Genomic DNA, 18,293 nt, shown 5'->3' on the forward strand with positions numbered 1-18,293 from the left:
ATTATGTGCGGTTATTATGAGGAAGAAGACAGCATCTGTTGGCTTCAACATGGCTTTACATACAAACACTTCCATTAAAAATATTACCTGTTTTTTGATCACTTTCTCATTATAAAAACAGCGATGGTGAGATGAATGCTAATGTGTCCCTGCGTCAGCCACATAGGCAACAGCAAAATCTGCATGTAAAATCATTTTATTTTTTGTTTCAAAGCATTTTGACATTTTGATCCCAATGTCACACATCTTTATAGAAAGCCCTATGAGCACAAATCTGCTTCTCTCTTTGATAACCCGGCACAAAGAGAAGACGCCAGCCACATAGGTCACCTTAGAACTTGAAAGTAAAACTACAAAACAATGTTTCCTTAATTTGAGTGGTTTAATGTGTGTATTAATCTCTCCTGTAGCAGTCACACTTGCACCTACTTCAGTGCACTTCCTGTACATGTTTGGGCTGACTTCCTGTCAGTACATGGTATAGTCTAGAGCTGCAGCCTGCCACCTCAACAAAGATCTATGTGGTCCGCAACACTCCCTACAAGAGAGGGGGATGTGACTGGAGCTTCATATATATCACATGCTTCTACACCTTTGTCATTTGACAGTGGAACAGGGCCGTGCTGTGGTCACAGTCGTGCACATCACAGAGATGGTGTGTAAATAATCATTTATGAGAGATCATCTGAGGGTTTGTGTAGGTGTGTGGATGTTTGTAAGCATACCAACCAAGAAATGAATGGTGAAAATCAAAGCCGTTTTCAGATTGTTTTGTGACCAAGTAAACGAATCAAAACTGACTGTCTGTGGATCAGTGATAAACCACACCATTGACCAAAATAACTTGAAATAACATCTGTCATCCCAGACCAGAGCACAGAAAATATGATGTGACTAGAAAATAAACAAAATGACCTTGAGTGTGAGTCATTGTTGATTTCCTAAGACTAAACAAACCAAACAATTGATGGGTTTAATAACTCCCAGGGAATCACTCTCCATTTGAAAATGAACAGGACAGCACTTTTGTGCATAGTCAATTGGGGGGGGGGGGCGATGACTCATTTGGCAATTACAACTTAATGTCGATGACACAGGTTTCCCCGTAATCAGTCTCATTGCGATACACAGACACAAAGATCTGAATCCAAATGGAGTCTTATCAGCTGCCTGAGACTCTACTTCACCAATCCTACCCAATTGTGACTGATGGAACATTCACACGTATTCACGAACTAGGAGAGAGGTACTGTCCTGACACATTTACAGAGGAGGCCAACGTTCCCTGTGAAACACACAGCTGCATGGGTAGCACCTGTCAGAGCCACTGCAGAACAACCCTCAACCTTTCAACGACAGGAAGCCCTTTGGGTGGCTTTCTCTCCACTGAGGTGTGTGTACGTGCGTGCATGTGTATGTGTGTGCGTGTGTGTGGTGTGCGTGTTTTGAAGGTACTGCATGAGTAAGTGATGAGATCTTCACATACAAAACTCCCGGCCTGAAAACCTCACTCAACATCCTATTGTTTCTTATTTTCTCTTCAAAAGTAACGTTATATTTCTAGTTGCTGTTTTTGATAAGATTTATATTTGATGAAGACTAGGTCTCTTAGTCATGGATAAAGCTGCTCTGGCTGCAGACCAGTGACATTGCTGACACCCTGTTGAAGAGCATTATATTAGGCTTAAAGTTTAATGAGGTAGGTCTTAAACTTTCCATATAATGCATCTATATTGACGTGGTCTCCCTTTGAGAGCGTAATTTGAATCAGGATGTACAACAATGTATACAATTGTGTTTTACAGTAAATGAGCAGTCAACAAATGTTTAGGCTATAGTCAATATTGAGAAGAAGTTTAATGTACTGAAAAAATTACATTTATCTTAAAAGACAATACAAAATACAGGGGGTAACAGGTAATTTAGGTAAAGATTGATGAAAATTAACATCTGGTTTGGTAATTGCAATTCTTGTGGTTATTATGCTTTTATTACAGTTTGACGGGTAATTGTTTAAGGTTTTTGTTTGTCAGGAAGGGATCTGGTGACCACGAAGGTCCTTGTGATTTAGCACGTAATTTAGTATGCATAATATGCATTTGGAAAATGTGATGATTTCATGAAAGCAGAAACGCTCAAGAAGGCTACTATTTTCAGAGCAGTTTGACAGATGGAAGGACATCATGTTGATGTAATGCATTAATACAGGTTCGTCATACCACTAAAAGGTAGCCTAAAGAGCAGTGTTTAGTGTCTACCTCTGTGTAACCCTTCTCCAGCCTTCATTATAATGACCTTCAGGGTGGATCACACCACACATAGCATTTCATGTGAAAGAAACATAAATGCCTCAACAAATGCAGCACAATGTAATGATAATAAAGCCAACCAACCAAAGCCACACACTGGGCCTTGAGAGGAGGGTAGCCCCTCAGCAGCTGAATATGATTAAGAGATTAAATCAAGAGGGCATTCACTCAATGGAAAATATTGACTTTGTTTAGATGACTTTCTCTGAGAGCCTGTCAGACAAAGGCAGGAGAGATGTCACCCAAAAGCGACCCTTCTCGTCCCCCTCCATTCCGTCCCAGTGTAGGGGTGGACTGTTGCTAACGGGGTCAGGCTTTTCCGGGCCCGTCAGATTTTCTCACGGATTTGTGCCCTCGGGACATGCGGCGACTCCAACTAGCCCACTGACCCTGTTACATGAGCCAACCAATGGGATTGGAGCATGGAGCGGGCCTGAGAACACAGGGTCATACTGTACTGCTGAGGGGTAGAGCGCTCCATCTGCACTGAGAGCATGGTTTAACACTGGATTCGTTTTATATGAAATATAATCACATTTTCTCAAAACAAATCTGGACTATGATTCATTCCCAAATGAAGACAAATAATTATAACACGAAATGTAGATCACTTTGTGAAAAGTCTAGCAATTTGGTTTCTCAACAAAAAAGGTCACATTGAATTATATCAAAAGCATTTCTCTTCACTGTATCTGTCACCAATGTAAGTCTGTCATATCCCAGCAAGCTGCACAGTCTATGAATTAGTTCTTAGTCCCATGCAGATCCTCATCACACTACTATGAGACGAGGCGTACATGCCGATGTGTTGGAGTATTTTAATTTGCGGTGGGGGATTTTTGACATCCTGCTAAACTCCGCTGGTTGTTGTGTATTGATGTGAAGCTACACAGAAACAATAATGTAGGTTAACATCCTGACACAATTTCATATTTTTGTCTGGCCAAGATTATTACTTTATTTTCTCACTTCAAAGATTTAGTCATATCAGGACATCCTGAGTTGTTTTTTCAGGGCTGGGGGATTTAAGGGATATTAGATGTTTACAGGATGTTAACATAAAAGACATGTTCTGGGCAAAAAGTTATGCTTATTAATGTTAATTCATTTGCTTATGTACACTCTTCATTTGATTGATTTGAGTTTACATTTCCAAGTGATTTGAGGTTGAACAGCTTTTCAATTTTTAAGAAGGTAATATAATAAGCTACAGCTATCTAGTTCACCAACTCTCTTGGGAGCCAAGTCTAAGTATGGGGCAATAAGCAACTATTTTGTTTCAATCAAGCACATAAAAAAAAAATCATACTTTGTCAATCGATCTCTTCTATTATGTAGTGATGTAAACTGACAAACTCTTGACTATGTTTCAGGTAAAATGGGATGCAACTGTAGTTCAGATTATGATGATGACTGGGTAGAGAACCTAGACGAAGTGTGTGACAACTGCAACTGCCCGATTCCCACCCAGTCGGCTAAACCGGTGAGTGTGTGTGTGTGTGTGTGTGTGTGTGTTTGTGTGTGTAGACAGCGGCATAGCGTCTCGAAGTGGCTGGGGAAGTAGTGTGGAATGCGAGGAAGAGGATGTGATATTTTTACGTGGTCTCACAAAAAAGAAAACAACACACAAACATCTCCGATATGCATTTAATTGACATATCAATGAATATAAGTTATGCAACCACCGTCTACCTAAAAGTGCCAGTCAATGCTTGGGAATTATTGCCTGATGACTCGCACTGAATTATTTCAATGCTCTATCGTTCGTTACATACTTCAGTCTGAATCTGCCATCATTGAACGTCGTTTGGGGTAACATCTTTGCAATGAAAACAAAGTAATCAGCAATTAGATTGTCTCTAACCAATCAGAGTATCAAAGCCAATTGCTTACTTCGAAAACACTGCTGGCTCTGGCCCAACCGATTGTATATTGGGACCAATCAGACAGTCCGAATGTGTTCACATTCTAGAGGGATCAGGAAAGGAGTCAAATCCAGACTCATTGCGGAGAAGAAACCGATGTTTGTGGGCGTGGCGTTTGGCCGGAACAATGAGGGAGCTCTATTAATGCGGGTTAGCATTGATTGCATTTGTTTTGAACTTAGTGATGGGGGGGCGGTGGCAGGATCATATCGTAATATTGTTTTTGGACGATATTATATTGATAGTAGACTCTGAGTATACATTTTTTAGGTAGTGTTAGCTAGCGCTAGTTTGCTGTACCTGCTCCAAAAAAGTAATTTTCATCCAATAGCTTGTTCTCCATCTGGTTTTTAAATAGTGAGCCAACATGTTCTCAGCACTTTTATTTCCCTGACTGATCAAAACTCGTTTTTACATTTTAGTCATTTAGCAGATTTATCCAGGGCGACATAGAAGAACAATTAGGGTTAAGTGTCTTGCTCAAGGACATAGACAGATTTTTCACCTAGTCATCTCGGGGATTTGAACCGGCGACCTTTTGGTTACTGACCCAACATCCTTAACTGCTAGGCTACCTGCCGCATGCTGTCTCTTGTCTCTCTGCATCAGACATATACAGTGCCTTGTGAAAGTATTTACACCCCTTGACTTTTTACCAAAACAATTGCGTTACAAAGTAGGATTCAAATGAATTTTTGTCAATGATTTACACAAAATACTCTGTAATGTCAAAGTGAAAGAAAAATTCAAACATTTGTAAAAAAATATATATACAGTATATATAAAAATAAAACACTTATATAATTTAATATTACATAAGCATTCAACCCCCTGAATCAATATGTTAGAATAACCTTTGGCAGTGATTACTGCTGTGAGTCTTTCTGGGTCCCTAAGAGCTTTGCACACCTGGAATGAACAACACTTGCACATTATTATTTTCTTCAAGCTCTGTCAAGTTGCTAGACAGCCATTTTTAAGTCTTGCCATAGATTTTCAAGACGATTTAAGTCAAAACTGTAACTAGGCCACTCAGGAATATTCAGTGTCGTCTTGATAAGCAACTCCAGTGCATATTTGGCCTCGTGTTTTAGGTTATTGTCCTGCTAAAGGGTGTATTTGTCTCCCAGTGTCTGAGACAGGTTTTCCTCTAGGATTTCACTATGCTTAGCTCTATTCCATTTCTTTTCATCCTAAAAATAAAACTCCCTAGTCCTTGCCGATGGTAAACATCCCCATAACATGATGCAGCCACCACCATGCTTGAAAATATGAAGAGTGGTACTCAGTTATGTGGATTTGCCCCAAACATAACGCTTTGTATTAAGGACATAAAGTATATTTCTTTGCCACATTTTTTGCAGTTTTACTTTAGTAACTTATTGCAAACAGGATTAATATTCTTTATTATTTTCACTCTGTCATTTAGGTTAGTATTTGAGTTAGGAAGTACAACTGTATTTTTGCACTGACTGGGTGTATTGATACACCATCCAAAGTGTAATTGAATAACTTCCCCCAAGACAGTACCAATACAGCTGCCCTTCTTTGCAAGGCATTGGAAAACCTCCCTGGTCTTTCTGGTTGAATCTGTGTTTGAAATGCACTGCTAGACTGACAGAAAATGCATGGGGTACAGATATAAGGTAGTCATTAAAAAATCATGTAAAACACTATTATTGCACACAGAGTAAGTCCATGCAACTTATTATGTGACTTGTTATGCAAATGTTTACTCCTGAACTTATTTAGGTTTGCCATAACAAAGAGGTTGAATACTTATTGACTCAAGACATTTCAGCTTTTCCTTTTGAATTCATTTGTACAAATTTCTAAAAACATAATTCCACTTTGACATTGTGAGATATCATGTGTAGATCAGTGACACAACATCTCAATTGAATCAATTTTAAATTCAGGCTGTATCACAACAAAATGTATCATGTTAATATCGTATTCTGAGGTCCCTGGCAATTCCCAGCCCTACTGGAACCAAGCTGCCTCTATGGCGTGAGCTAGGTGCCCCGTTTTGGTTGACGGCGAAGTCAGCTTAAAACAAATGTCATGTAGGTTAAGCATGTAGAGTAACAAGTAGGATTCTGTGTTTTCACATACAGAAGTGATTGATTTAGATTTAAAAAAGGCTTTATCTGTCAACCCAATGAAAACTAGTTTGAGAATTCGAACATATATTTTATGGAAATGAGATGTTGTATGTTTCTGAACGATGCTGCCTTGTTGACAACATGACCGAGCGGTGCAGATTACTGTTAGATTTGAGAAGGGCACTCCTCCCTCACCGCTTTTGCATGTTCACATCACAGGCCATAGCCCGCTGTACTTAATCAAACTCTCTCAATGATTCTGGGTAGCTAGCAATGGGAATTGGCAATTTACATAATTTGGGGGAAGTTGGCTTTTGTGTGTGCAATTAATTGGGACTGTAACCATTCACTAAATGTTCTGTTTCACTTCCTCCCTCTGGATTACAGGAGATATACTAGTAGATTTGAAGTAGAGAATAGCACATGTGAATGCTATGTTGTTGGCCAGTGTGTCAGCACAAAGAAAACATGAAGTAAAACCTAGGGTGTCTTTAAAAATCTTCTCTTAATATCGTTCCTCACTTTAAGGGATGTATGGTTTTTACCTCAAGTCAAATTTCCCATCATAACAGTGTAAACCCCCAGACTTTTCTCTTTACTGTTTTCATGCAAGTAACAACTTGAACTTCTATAGTTTGTACTCTGAATGAGAATCTTTGAATTCAGGAGTGGAAACCCAGGTTATTTTACTGACCCTGCTTTGGTCTCATCAGTACACAGATCAACTGATCCCCTACCCCTCTCATCTCACGCCTCCCTCTTCCCCTCTACCAGGTATGTTCTTATACATGAATATGTGGGTAATTATGTGCCTTCTGCTGGTGGATCAAATCTAATCATTATTGTTTATGTTTTCCTCACCCATGCTGGTTATGGTTGTACAGATAGCCTGGTGATTGCCATATACAGCTATGAACCAAACCACAATGATGACCTGGGCTTTGAGAAGGGAGACAAGCTGAAAATCCTCAATAAGTAAGAATAGGGATGGGAGGGTTGTGTGATGCAATTTACTTTTTAGAGGATGTGATATATTTGTGTAGTTGTGCAAAAGTGTGTAGTTGTTTGATGTAGTATGACACATTGCCAGTGCTTGAAAAGTATGAGATAGTGAGTAAGTGTTGCTGTTATGTCTGCTGTCCAGGGATGACCCGGAGTGGTTCATGGCAGAGTCTCTCATCACAGGCCAGAAGGGCTTCATCCCATACAACTTTGTTGCCCCCCTGAACTCAATGGAGATGGAGACGTAAGTAAATACAGTTGAATTCAATTCAAACTCAAATAACTGCATTTCATTTCACTTTAACTCATGCAGGAAGCACACACATACATTACCCAACATCGTCTCACTCAACCAAAACCATCTCCCCATACTCAACTGCCTTCAAGGGAAAGGGATGTGGTTATGTTTGAAGCTCTATGCCTGTTTTTGTGCTTCAGATGGTTTTTCAAGAACCTCTCCAGAAACGATGCCATGAGGCTCCTGTTAGCTCCGGGGAACACACAGGGCTCCTTCATGGTCAGAGAGAGTGAGACAGCCCAAGGCTCCTTCTCCTTATCTGTCAGGGACTTGGATCCCGACACTGGAGACACAGTCAAGCACTACAGAATCCGGAACTTGGATACTGGTGGTTTCTACATCACCGCAAAGATATCCTTCAACTCCCTGAAAGAGCTGGTCCAGCATCACTCACGTACGTGCTATGACTCACATCCTGTCTGAACTCCTGGAGCTATGACTCCAGTCAGAACACAATACATCAGCCAAACAATACAGAAAGCCTTGGTACCAAATACCATTATCATACCATCCATAGTGCACATACACCTTAGCACAGTCTTTCTCAAAAATGTGAACTGTATAACTTGACGTTATTCAACCTTTAACCCTGCCTGTGTTGTATGTGTCTGCAGGTGAGGCGGACGGTCTGTGCACCCGGCTGATGAAGCCATGCCAGTCCCGCATGCCCCAGAAACCCTGGTGGCAGGACGAATGGGAGATCCCCCGAGAGTCCCTCAAGATGGAGCGCAGGCTCGGGGCCGGGCAGTTTGGAGAAGTCTGGATGGGTGAGCACCTTCAGAAAGTATTCATACCCCTTGACTTATTCAACATTGTGTTGTGTTACAGCCTGAATTCCAAATTAATTAAATAGATTTGTTTTCTCACCCATCTACACACAATACCCTATAATGACTAAGTGAAAACATTTTTTCAGAAATGTTTGCTAATTTATTTGAAAATTAAATACAGCACTATATCATTTACATAAGTATTCACACACCTGAGTCAATACTTTGTAGAAACACTTTTAGCGGCGATTACACCTGTGAGAATTTTGGGGTATATCTCTAAGAGCTTTCCACACCTGGATTGTACAATATTTTCCCTCTATTCTTTAAAAAAAATCTTCAAGCGCTGTCAACTTGATTGTTGATCATGGCTAGACAGCCATTTTCATGTCTTGCCATAGATTTTCAAGCCGATTTAAATCCAAAAATGTAACTAGCCCTTTCAGGAACATTCAATGTCGTCTTGGTAAGCAACTCCAGTGAAGATTTGGCATTGTGTTTTATTTAGGTTATTGTCTTGTTGACAATTTCAATAAATGTGCAAAAATGTCTAAAAACATGTTTTCACTTTGTCGTTATGGGGTATTGTGTGTAGATGGTTGAGATAAAAAAATATATTTAAAGTCATGCTGTAATACAACAAAATGTGTGAATACATTCTAAAGGCAATGCACAACCACAGTGGTTGATATTTTCAGATTACCAATGCGTGTGTTGGTTTGCATAGATGCACCTGATATAAAGCAACCAGTTGCTCAATTCGTCCTGTCTCTCTCTGTGTCTGCCAGAACAGCTTTAGTTTAGGCTTTAGTTCTGCATTGTGTGTAATTTCCTAAATACTGCCATCACTGCAGGGCTTGTTTGAGCTGGTAGGGCCCGTTTGGGATTGATGTCAGGTATTAGCTGCATTACGCAAGAGAGCATGCTGGGCTGAAGTTCTAGCCACACCAGAGGCTCTCTCTATATTAGTTCATATTACAATATTTGCTATCACCTCCCACTGTGACCCTAAAATCAACCATTAAAAAATAAACTCCAGTGTTTTGATTGTGATAGTATCTGCTGATGTAATCTGATCACTTCACACTAGTTTTCCAGTGGAGGGGGAGATTTCCCTATTGTCCAGCTCCATGTGTGTGAACACAAAGCGACATTCAAAACTATCCTGCTGTGGGACTTTTTTATTTTCCAAATCACTCCTTCATGCGGTCTTGGCAACATACAGTATTTGTTTCTCTCAGCGAATGAATACACCAACATCATAGGGGTGATTGTTGTTTGACAACAACAAAATGTATCCATGCATGTCAGATTGGAAAAAACAAACCGCCATTCCTTTTCTCGAAATTATTTCAGTTATAGATAAAAGTAGGGAAGAATGCTTTCAATAACAAATAAAGTTCATTCTCACCATTACAGCATATGCTATAACTCGGCAAATTGTGACCTATTGCAAACTTGAGTGTCCTCAAATCACTCCATTTTACACATTGTATGCTACACTACTGAGTAAAATCACTGTGATATTACTGCAGTAAACTGTATATTTACTGTATCACCAATGACCTTCCTCCATGATGCAGGTCTGTACAACAACCATAGGCGGGTTGCCATTAAGAACCTGAAGGTGGGCACCATGTCCATGGCTGCCTTCCTGGCCGAGGCCAACCTGATGAAGGAGCTGCAGCACCCGCGCCTGGTCCGCCTCTTCGCCGTGGTTACCCAGGAGCCCATCTACATCATCACAGAGTTCATGGAGAACGGTGGGTGTCACTGTCTAGGATTACATTGTTATTAGGCTAATGGTCAATGCTCGTCTTTCAGGGTAAGACCAACTCCTTATACAAAAGGTCAATAACCCTGATCCTATTCTATTCAGTTGTTCTTCTATTCTACTGTACTCTATTCCATGACAGCTGCTCGGCAAGCCTATGCCTATGTCTGTGCCTGTCAACATAGATGACTCTCAATCCCGGCGCTGAAAGAGTGAACAGCTAAAACAGAGTCATCAAGGGAGATTCTAGTGAAACACCTGGAGCAGACAAAAGAGTGTTTTCAGCCAGGATATCGTCATCGGCTTTCGTGATCAAACATGTTAAACTGTTATTGGGTTTGCATGTTGATAAGAGTGAGAATAACAAAAGAGTGGCTTGGGTGTTTACCAGAATGCTTTTCATGAGTCAGAGCCTTTTCCCAGGCATACTGCAGTCCACTGACAATGTTAAATGGTCCAAAAAAGCATTTTATTATAGATGCAAGATTAAAATGTAATGTTTTCTTATTCAATTATAAGATGAACACTCCCAGTTCTGGCTTAACGGTTATTTACTGAAATGCTCATTCTGCAGAAACGCAGTACAAATTTAACCTTGTTTTTCCATACATCTCCTACTTCAGATCTTCTTAGAGGCTATTTTCAGCCTATTTTGGTGACCCTGCTGCACTTTCCTCAACTTAAATAATCAAATCAGCAAACGTGAACTTTAACTCTCATTTCCCGTACTAGCCGGTGCCTCTAATGTCAACACACCAAAGGGAAGTCCGTTCTGACTGGAAAAGAGAGACGTCAAATAGGGGAGTGGTGATTCACTGTCTCATTGTTCAGTGATGGGACCTGTGTCCACCCCCATGGGCACGTGGCTCCATTCCAGTGTCAGCACAGACAGACCGCAACACAGCCCCCCCTATTCCCCCAGTCAGACTAGGCTATTCAGCCACTGTCCAGTGACTACTCTCTTTCTCTCTTCACACAAGAAAGAGAGAGGCTGTCTGTAAAAGGGTAGCAAAGCAAAGCCAGACCAATAAAATGGCACCATGGTTATAGGTGCACTGCCCTGTACACAGACTAGCTGACATTGAAAACACAAGTCTTAATACCAGTGGCGTAGCTAGAAATTTGTTGGTGGGTGAGCTTGCAAAAAGGTTGATGGGCAACTAACTTCCTGAAATTGTACACATTTTGCCTTGGGGCAGAGAGGAAAATGTGCAGTTTTATAGCTCATCTAATTCTATTCTACACATTTTGCCATGAGGCTGAAAGACAATTTTACATTTTCTAAGCTAATTAAAGCTAACATATTGGTGTGTTTACTGACAAAGGCACTGGATTGTGAGCTGTCTTGTTTGCTAAATGAAGAAATAAAATAAGCAGTGGCATGGTGCATATTTTTTTATTTTATTTGACCTTTATTTAACTAGCATATAGCTATAGAAGCACAGTGACATATCCTCAATGCGGTCACATTTGTGTTTTATTGGGGGTGTGGCTTTAAGTTAGTTATTTTTGGCAACCCATCCCATGATAGTGAATGTCATTAGAGGTCATCGGTTCTGTTCAATAATTTATATAAAGACGAGATGACTGATATAGGGCACTGTGTCGAAGCCATCGTGCCTCCATCTTGGCACTCGCCCACTATTGTAAAATATATTTGGGAAGCTATAGAAATGCATTTATTAACGTCTACATTTGTTTGCCACATTTATTCTATTACTTAATGCACTTCTTCGGGATCGGTGTCCCGTCCACGGGACGGTTGAGCTAATGTAGGCTAATGCGATTAACATGAGGTTGTAAGTAACAAGAAAATCTCCCAGGACGTAGACATATCTGATATTGGCAGAAAGCTTACATTCTTCTTAATCTAACTGCATTGTCAAATTTACAGTAGCTATTACAGTGAAAGAATACCATGCTATTGTTTGAGGAGAGTGCACAATTTTGAACATGAATTTTTATTTTATTTTATTTTATTAGGCACATTTGGGCAGTCTTGATACAATATTTTGAACAGAAATGTAATGGTTCACTGGATCAGTCTAAAACTTTTCACATACACTGCTGTCATCTAATGGTCAAAATCTAAATTGCACCTGGGCTGGAATAATATATTATGGACTTTCTCTTGCATTTCAAAGATGATGGTACAAAAAAATACAAAAGAATTGTTAGTTTTTTCTTTGTATTATCATTTACCAGATCTATTGTGTTATATTCTCCTACATTCCTTTCACATTTCCACAAACTTCAAAGTGTTTCCTTCAAATGGTGCCAAGAATATGCATAGCCTTGCTTCAGGGCCTTCAGTTAGATTTGGGTATGTCATTTTAGGCAAAAACTACTATAGAATTCCATTCATTCCTATGGAGGACTGCTTGTACTGGGGAGTGCCAATATGGCTGGTGGCTTCAAAGCCTCTCAATGGCCAAAACATAGCATCAGCAATCCACATTGTCTTCCATCAGATAGCGCGTCGATTCTGCACGCACTGTTCTGTCGCATATCTTGCAAAGGCTAATGGGATAGATCAAAAGTATTACAGCTACAATGGGCTGCCATAACATTAGAAAATATTACCTAGGTGACATCGTCTGCTGTGAACCTAATTTCTGCCTCAAAATGGTCTGAATTAATCTAAGCTAAAACAATAAATATGTCAATAATGTTTATGTTTTGTTGGTGAGGAAGTCTTAGTCGCCCCATTTTAAATCTAGCTAAGGATTATTTTGCTTCAATGAGCAGTATTTCTGAAGTTTGACTATGGGAACGAAAGCTATCATAAATTTGTCCAACATTAACGTTAGTTTGCTAGCTTGCTGAACCAGTCACTGAAATCATCTTTGACTGAAACGATGCTGCTAACCTACCAGCTACCTACTTCGTGCTCCACATACAATGTTTTTCTTCCAACAAAAGCTAGCTTGCAAGCTACTGTAGCTAGTAGTGCTAATGCTTACATTATTATGAGTTTTCATGAAGCAACTGTTCTTGCCACGAGTCATTGCAGTAGCCTCCCAAGTCAGCTGCTGTGTACAGCAGACCCAACGATAAGATCGTGGAGAAACATGCTGATCTATCTACGGACTGATTTCTGATAACATTCAGTTCCTCTTAATTGTGGGGCTGCATTTCTACAACTTCAGGGCATTTTAAACAGGCTAAGCAAGTTTTTTATGTGCGTGAAGGAAGTAAGCTAGCTAGCTACAACAGTTAGCTACACAGCTGATCAAGTCACTGCACAGACGACCAACTTCCTTGCCCAGAATTTGTGCAGGCAAAAGCCACCGGTTAAATTTTTATTTTATCACAATTTCAAACTATTAAATCACTGTCACAACATTTGTAATAATTTAACTAGCTAGTTATTATTCCTATTCGATGGAGAGTCATACGAGAGCACAGTGATTAGGAATTAGGAACTGTTTTCATTTTTAGAATGTTCAATATTCAAATTTGGAATGAGTTCCACGTCCAACAATAAAGATTGGTTTAGGGACGAGCGTTGTGGATGAGTGACGCCATCTGACGTGAAACAATACAGCAATCCAGGGTTTATATACATCATTGGTTCTGTTATATTTATTAATCAAATCCAACTAAACCAGTGCACTGCTTGCTATGAATTATATCTGATGGTGTTTGGGCCTAGCTCCCCAGTGGGTGGGCCTGGTCCCACCCGTGCCTACGCCCCGGCTTAATACAACAACTTATTTTGATACCAGTATGCGCTCTCCAAAAGCCTTCGTCATAATCTCTGACTACAGTTACTATGTCACCTGCATGTTTTTTAATGTGACCCCACATTCCCATCAAAGGTTGTTGTTGCCTTTTTCAAGACCTGACATTAGGAGGGACAGTAACAAAGCACATTGAAAAGGCTCTGTCACTGGTGCAACAACAGCTTCAGTATGTAAGTGCTCTGAGCCAGTGAATGGAGAGCCTTTGTATTGTCCTCTATGAGAGGCCTGTAGAGCACCAACAGTGCCTTAACATGAACTGTTTCTTTGTTTGTGATTCACATGCACAGACACAATTGTTGCCTCTGTTGTCACTAGAAAGGAAGGCTTGATGTTCCCATCCTCTCAATTTGTCCCTCGTTTTTTATCATTGAAGACAATACAACTGGAAAATAACAGGTGTGGCATGCTTAACTTTCCTCGCAACCTTGGCTTATACCGTTCCTTTGGCGCACAGACATCAAAGGAGTCCTTCTTTACTAAAGCACAGGAGCCTGTTGCCCTTCTTTCCTGGAAGAGTCAATCTTCTTTTCTTAACGCATTTCCTGCTGCTTGCCTTGGCTGGCTGAGGTATTGTTCGGTTTTAATCAAACACAATGTAGAGACGGAGGAGCCATGGCCTGTCGAATAGAGGCCATGCATCACGTTGACTGAAGGTGAACGCACTTCCTGAGAATGTTATTTATCTCATTTAAACATCTATTCTGGGTCTAAGGCCAGCTATTTATGTCTGAGACATATCTAAATGAAGTTTTAATGGCAGTGTCATTAATCTTTCTCACAAAACCTTTCACTGAACATAGAGTTTTCTGACTTAAAAGTATTTGTATCTTAAAATAATTCCACCTCCATCAATATTGCATTAAGTGCTGGTGACTGGTAACATCTGTTTATAATTAAACAAAGGAGATCTGATGTAATGCCGCTCAAAACACATGTCATTTTAATAACTTGATCACATTTTGTTACAGGCGCTCTGGTAGATTTTCTCAAGTCGTCTGAGGGATCCAACATACCCATCAGCACCCTCATAGATATGGCCTCTCAGGCAAGTTCCCTGCTCTTTACATCAATCCCAATAGCTCTCTACACTTTTAACGAGTGTCTGTCTCCAAAATTCTCTCTCACTCTTTCCCCTCCATTCGCTCTTTCAGTTTCTATTCTCTGTATGGCCCTCATCTACAGGAAACAGCTCTTGCTATTATGAGGCTAACTATAATCTCCCGGTAACAATGGAGACCACTGTGTGAGGTTTACTAACAACCATAAGTCTATGCACCTTGTCACAAATCAACACCACTGAGGTCCTCACCCCTATCACAGTGCAATGCTATAGGTGTAACACAAATCAAAGTGACAGATATCCCGATACCTGAGAGACATAATGCATATTCCATAATAAAACAAACCTACAGCCTACTCTAAATCACACTTGCACCAAGCTTCATAAGATCAAGAAAGCAGTTGTATTGCTGTTTGAGCCTCTCGTTCTAGAAGAACAACTTACTTAGAAGTAGTTTACGGCCAAAGATGGGGCCAAATATCGGGCCAAAGATGGGAGAACCTAACATCTAATTACACCAACATCTTATCTAATTGGGCTCCACTAACGTAATATTGTGGTTAAATTATATAACTCTCATTTAGTAATGAGACATTGAACCACATGGATGTGTAATGGGGTTACAGGGATTTCAACTAACAAAGCTGTCAAAGCCGCCTGTGGCAAAGGAACAGCCTACTCTATAGATGCACTGTGAACGTATTACGGCAAAAGTATGTTCCTGAGTAATGGCTAGAACACTGAATGACATTCAGCACCATACATTGCGGTAAGCATGTAGATAGTAAGAACACTGAAACAACATTTACCCCTAGAGCTAATGAGTGAAAATTGAGATTTGTTTTACTACCAGAGTGATGCGTAATGATGATATGAAGTTCATATCACATGCGCACCTCTCGGTTTTCTGCCAAGGGATTCGGGGCCACATGACACATATCTGTGAGATTCTTACATCTGAAATATGCACTAATGTCTGCCTAAACACACACACACACACACACACATACGCACATTGACACACAAAAGCGATGTAGATAGCACAGCTGGGGCATTAGGGTGGGCCGGAAAGAGAGCTGGTTGTTAGGGGTTCATAACCTGCCGGTGAAAACTGGGTGGAGCACTGAGGTGAGAAGCAGAGATCTGACCTGGGGAAGTGGGAACCTCCTTGTCACAGGAATCTACCGCTGCCCTGTCTGTCTCTTATACATACACGAACACACACAGTATGTATCCTTCATAAATTGTGCCTTCCTGTATTATACTTGTGCCAAAATGTGTATTCTATTCTACTGAGCCAGTTACTTTATGTTCCTATTCTTATCTTTTATTATTTCTTATTGTTGTAACATTGTCGAGAAGGAAGTAAGCATTTCATTGGACAGTGTATACCATGTGTACCCTATACGACTAATACAGCTGTACACAGCCCATCTGTAAATAGCCCATCCAATCTATCTACCTCAACCCCATATTCTTTTTATTTACTTATTTGCACACCAGTATTTATACTTGCACATCATCATCTGCACATCTATTACTCCAGTGTTAATTTGCTAAATTGTAATTACTTCGCTACTATGGCCTATTTATTGCCTTACCTCCTCACGCCATTTGCACACACTGTATATAGACTTTCTTTTTTTCTATTGTGTTATTGACTGTACGTTTGCTTATTCCATGTGTAACTCTGTGTTGTTGTTTGTGTCGCACTGCTTTGCATTATCTTGTCCAGGTCGCAGTTGTAAATGAGAACTTGTTCTCAACTGGCCTACCTGGTTAAATAAAGGTGAAATTATATATATATTTTTTTTAAACAAGTATGATTAATTCTTTATGATGTACTGCCTCCTGCAGGTGGCTGAGGGAATGGCCTACATTGAAGAGAAGAACTACATCCATCGGGACCTGCGAGCAGCAAACATCCTGGTGTCTGATGAGCTCATCTGTAAGATCGCTGACTTTGGACTCGCAAGACTCATTGAGGACAACGAGTACACAGCCAGAGAGGGTAGCATGACTTTCCTTTAAACTAGAAAAAAATGGATGTGCTTGAATGTTCTACGCGCTTTCTGCAAAGCCAAGCACTCTATATACTATAGCCCCACCAAGTGTTCATGTAGAATCCATTGGGTGCTTTTGAAATGAACATGAACCCAAAATTAAACCCATTTCACTTTTCCTTATCAGGTGCTAAATTCCCCATAAAATGGACAGCACCTGAAGCTATAAACTACGGAACCTTTTCCATCAAATCAGATGTGTGGTCGTTTGGGATCCTCTTGACAGAGATAGTGACGTATGGCCGTATCCCATATCCAGGTATTTCACTGATGCACCTCCACAATAATCCAATAGTATACATGTCTATTTCATATGCAATGCATGTAGACTTCACATACACACATTCTCCACATAGCACCTGTATAATCCACAAACATCACATACTCTCTACAAAGGTGTTGCCCACAAAACCCCAACACATTGGCCACATTATTAACAAGGCTGCATCCCCATCTCTTGTCTCTTCCCACTGTCAGGAATGAGTAACCCAGAGGTGATCCAAAACCTGGAGAAAGGCTACCGGATGCCCCGACCTGATAACTGCCCTGAGGGTCTGTACAACATCATGGACCTGTGCTGGAAGGAGAGCCCAGAGAATCGGCCAACCTTTGAGTACCTGAAAAGCGTTCTGGAGGACTTCTTCACAGCCACAGAGCGGCAGTACCAGGAACAGCCATAAGACAGACAGACATGGGGAATGGAGAGGAGAGGTCATTAAGGACATTAACTCCAACTGTTAAGACACAGAGAGATATGGTCCCAGCATATATGCTTTTGATACTGTCTATCTGAGAACCATACCTGATCTACTTTCAATACACACCTAAACATTTGTAGGATGTAATTAAAGCATTTATAGTGTGACATTTTTTTAAGCTCAAGGAAGATACCACTGTACTTTTATATACGTTGCATTCCGTTGTCATTTCATGTTTTTTGTTCGATTTGTACTGTTTCGATTTTTCTATTTGTATATTTTTTTCTATGCGTTTGAAGACTATAAATCCATGGATGATGATGCCCTTACAAAAACCACAAATGTAAGACCTACTCTGTTCATGTATCTATGGTGCCATTGATACATCTTCTTACCCGAAATGCATATGAGATGTCGATGATGATCATGCAATAAAAAGTGATATAAAACATAGAAAAGACTGTAAACAAATAAATGGCAAAAGTAAAAAAATGTTTCCCAACCTGGAATCCAAAACAGTGCTTATTGTGGCGGGATCTGTTT

General features: G+C 40.3%; 1 protein-coding gene across 1 annotated transcript; it reads left to right on the forward strand.

Moving 5' to 3' along the window:
• The first annotated feature begins 1,447 nt into the window (after nucleotides 1-1,447).
• LOC112256601 (proto-oncogene tyrosine-protein kinase LCK) lies at nucleotides 1,448-18,244 on the forward strand. The gene is made up of 12 exons (XM_024429935.2): nucleotides 1,448-1,699; nucleotides 3,683-3,792; nucleotides 7,053-7,113; nucleotides 7,224-7,314; nucleotides 7,484-7,585; nucleotides 7,780-8,033; nucleotides 8,254-8,406; nucleotides 9,993-10,172; nucleotides 14,898-14,974; nucleotides 16,847-17,000; nucleotides 17,180-17,311; nucleotides 17,530-18,244. The coding sequence occupies exons 2-12, from the start codon at nucleotides 3,688-3,690 to the stop codon at nucleotides 17,730-17,732; spliced, it is 1,512 nt and encodes a 503-aa protein (XP_024285703.1). The 5' UTR covers nucleotides 1,448-1,699; nucleotides 3,683-3,687; the 3' UTR covers nucleotides 17,733-18,244.
• Nucleotides 18,245-18,293: the final 49 nt, after the last annotated feature.

Source organism: Oncorhynchus tshawytscha, linkage group LG08 (assembly GCF_018296145.1).
Source record: "Oncorhynchus tshawytscha isolate Ot180627B linkage group LG08, Otsh_v2.0, whole genome shotgun sequence".
Lineage (NCBI taxonomy): Eukaryota > Metazoa > Chordata > Actinopteri > Salmoniformes > Salmonidae > Oncorhynchus > Oncorhynchus tshawytscha.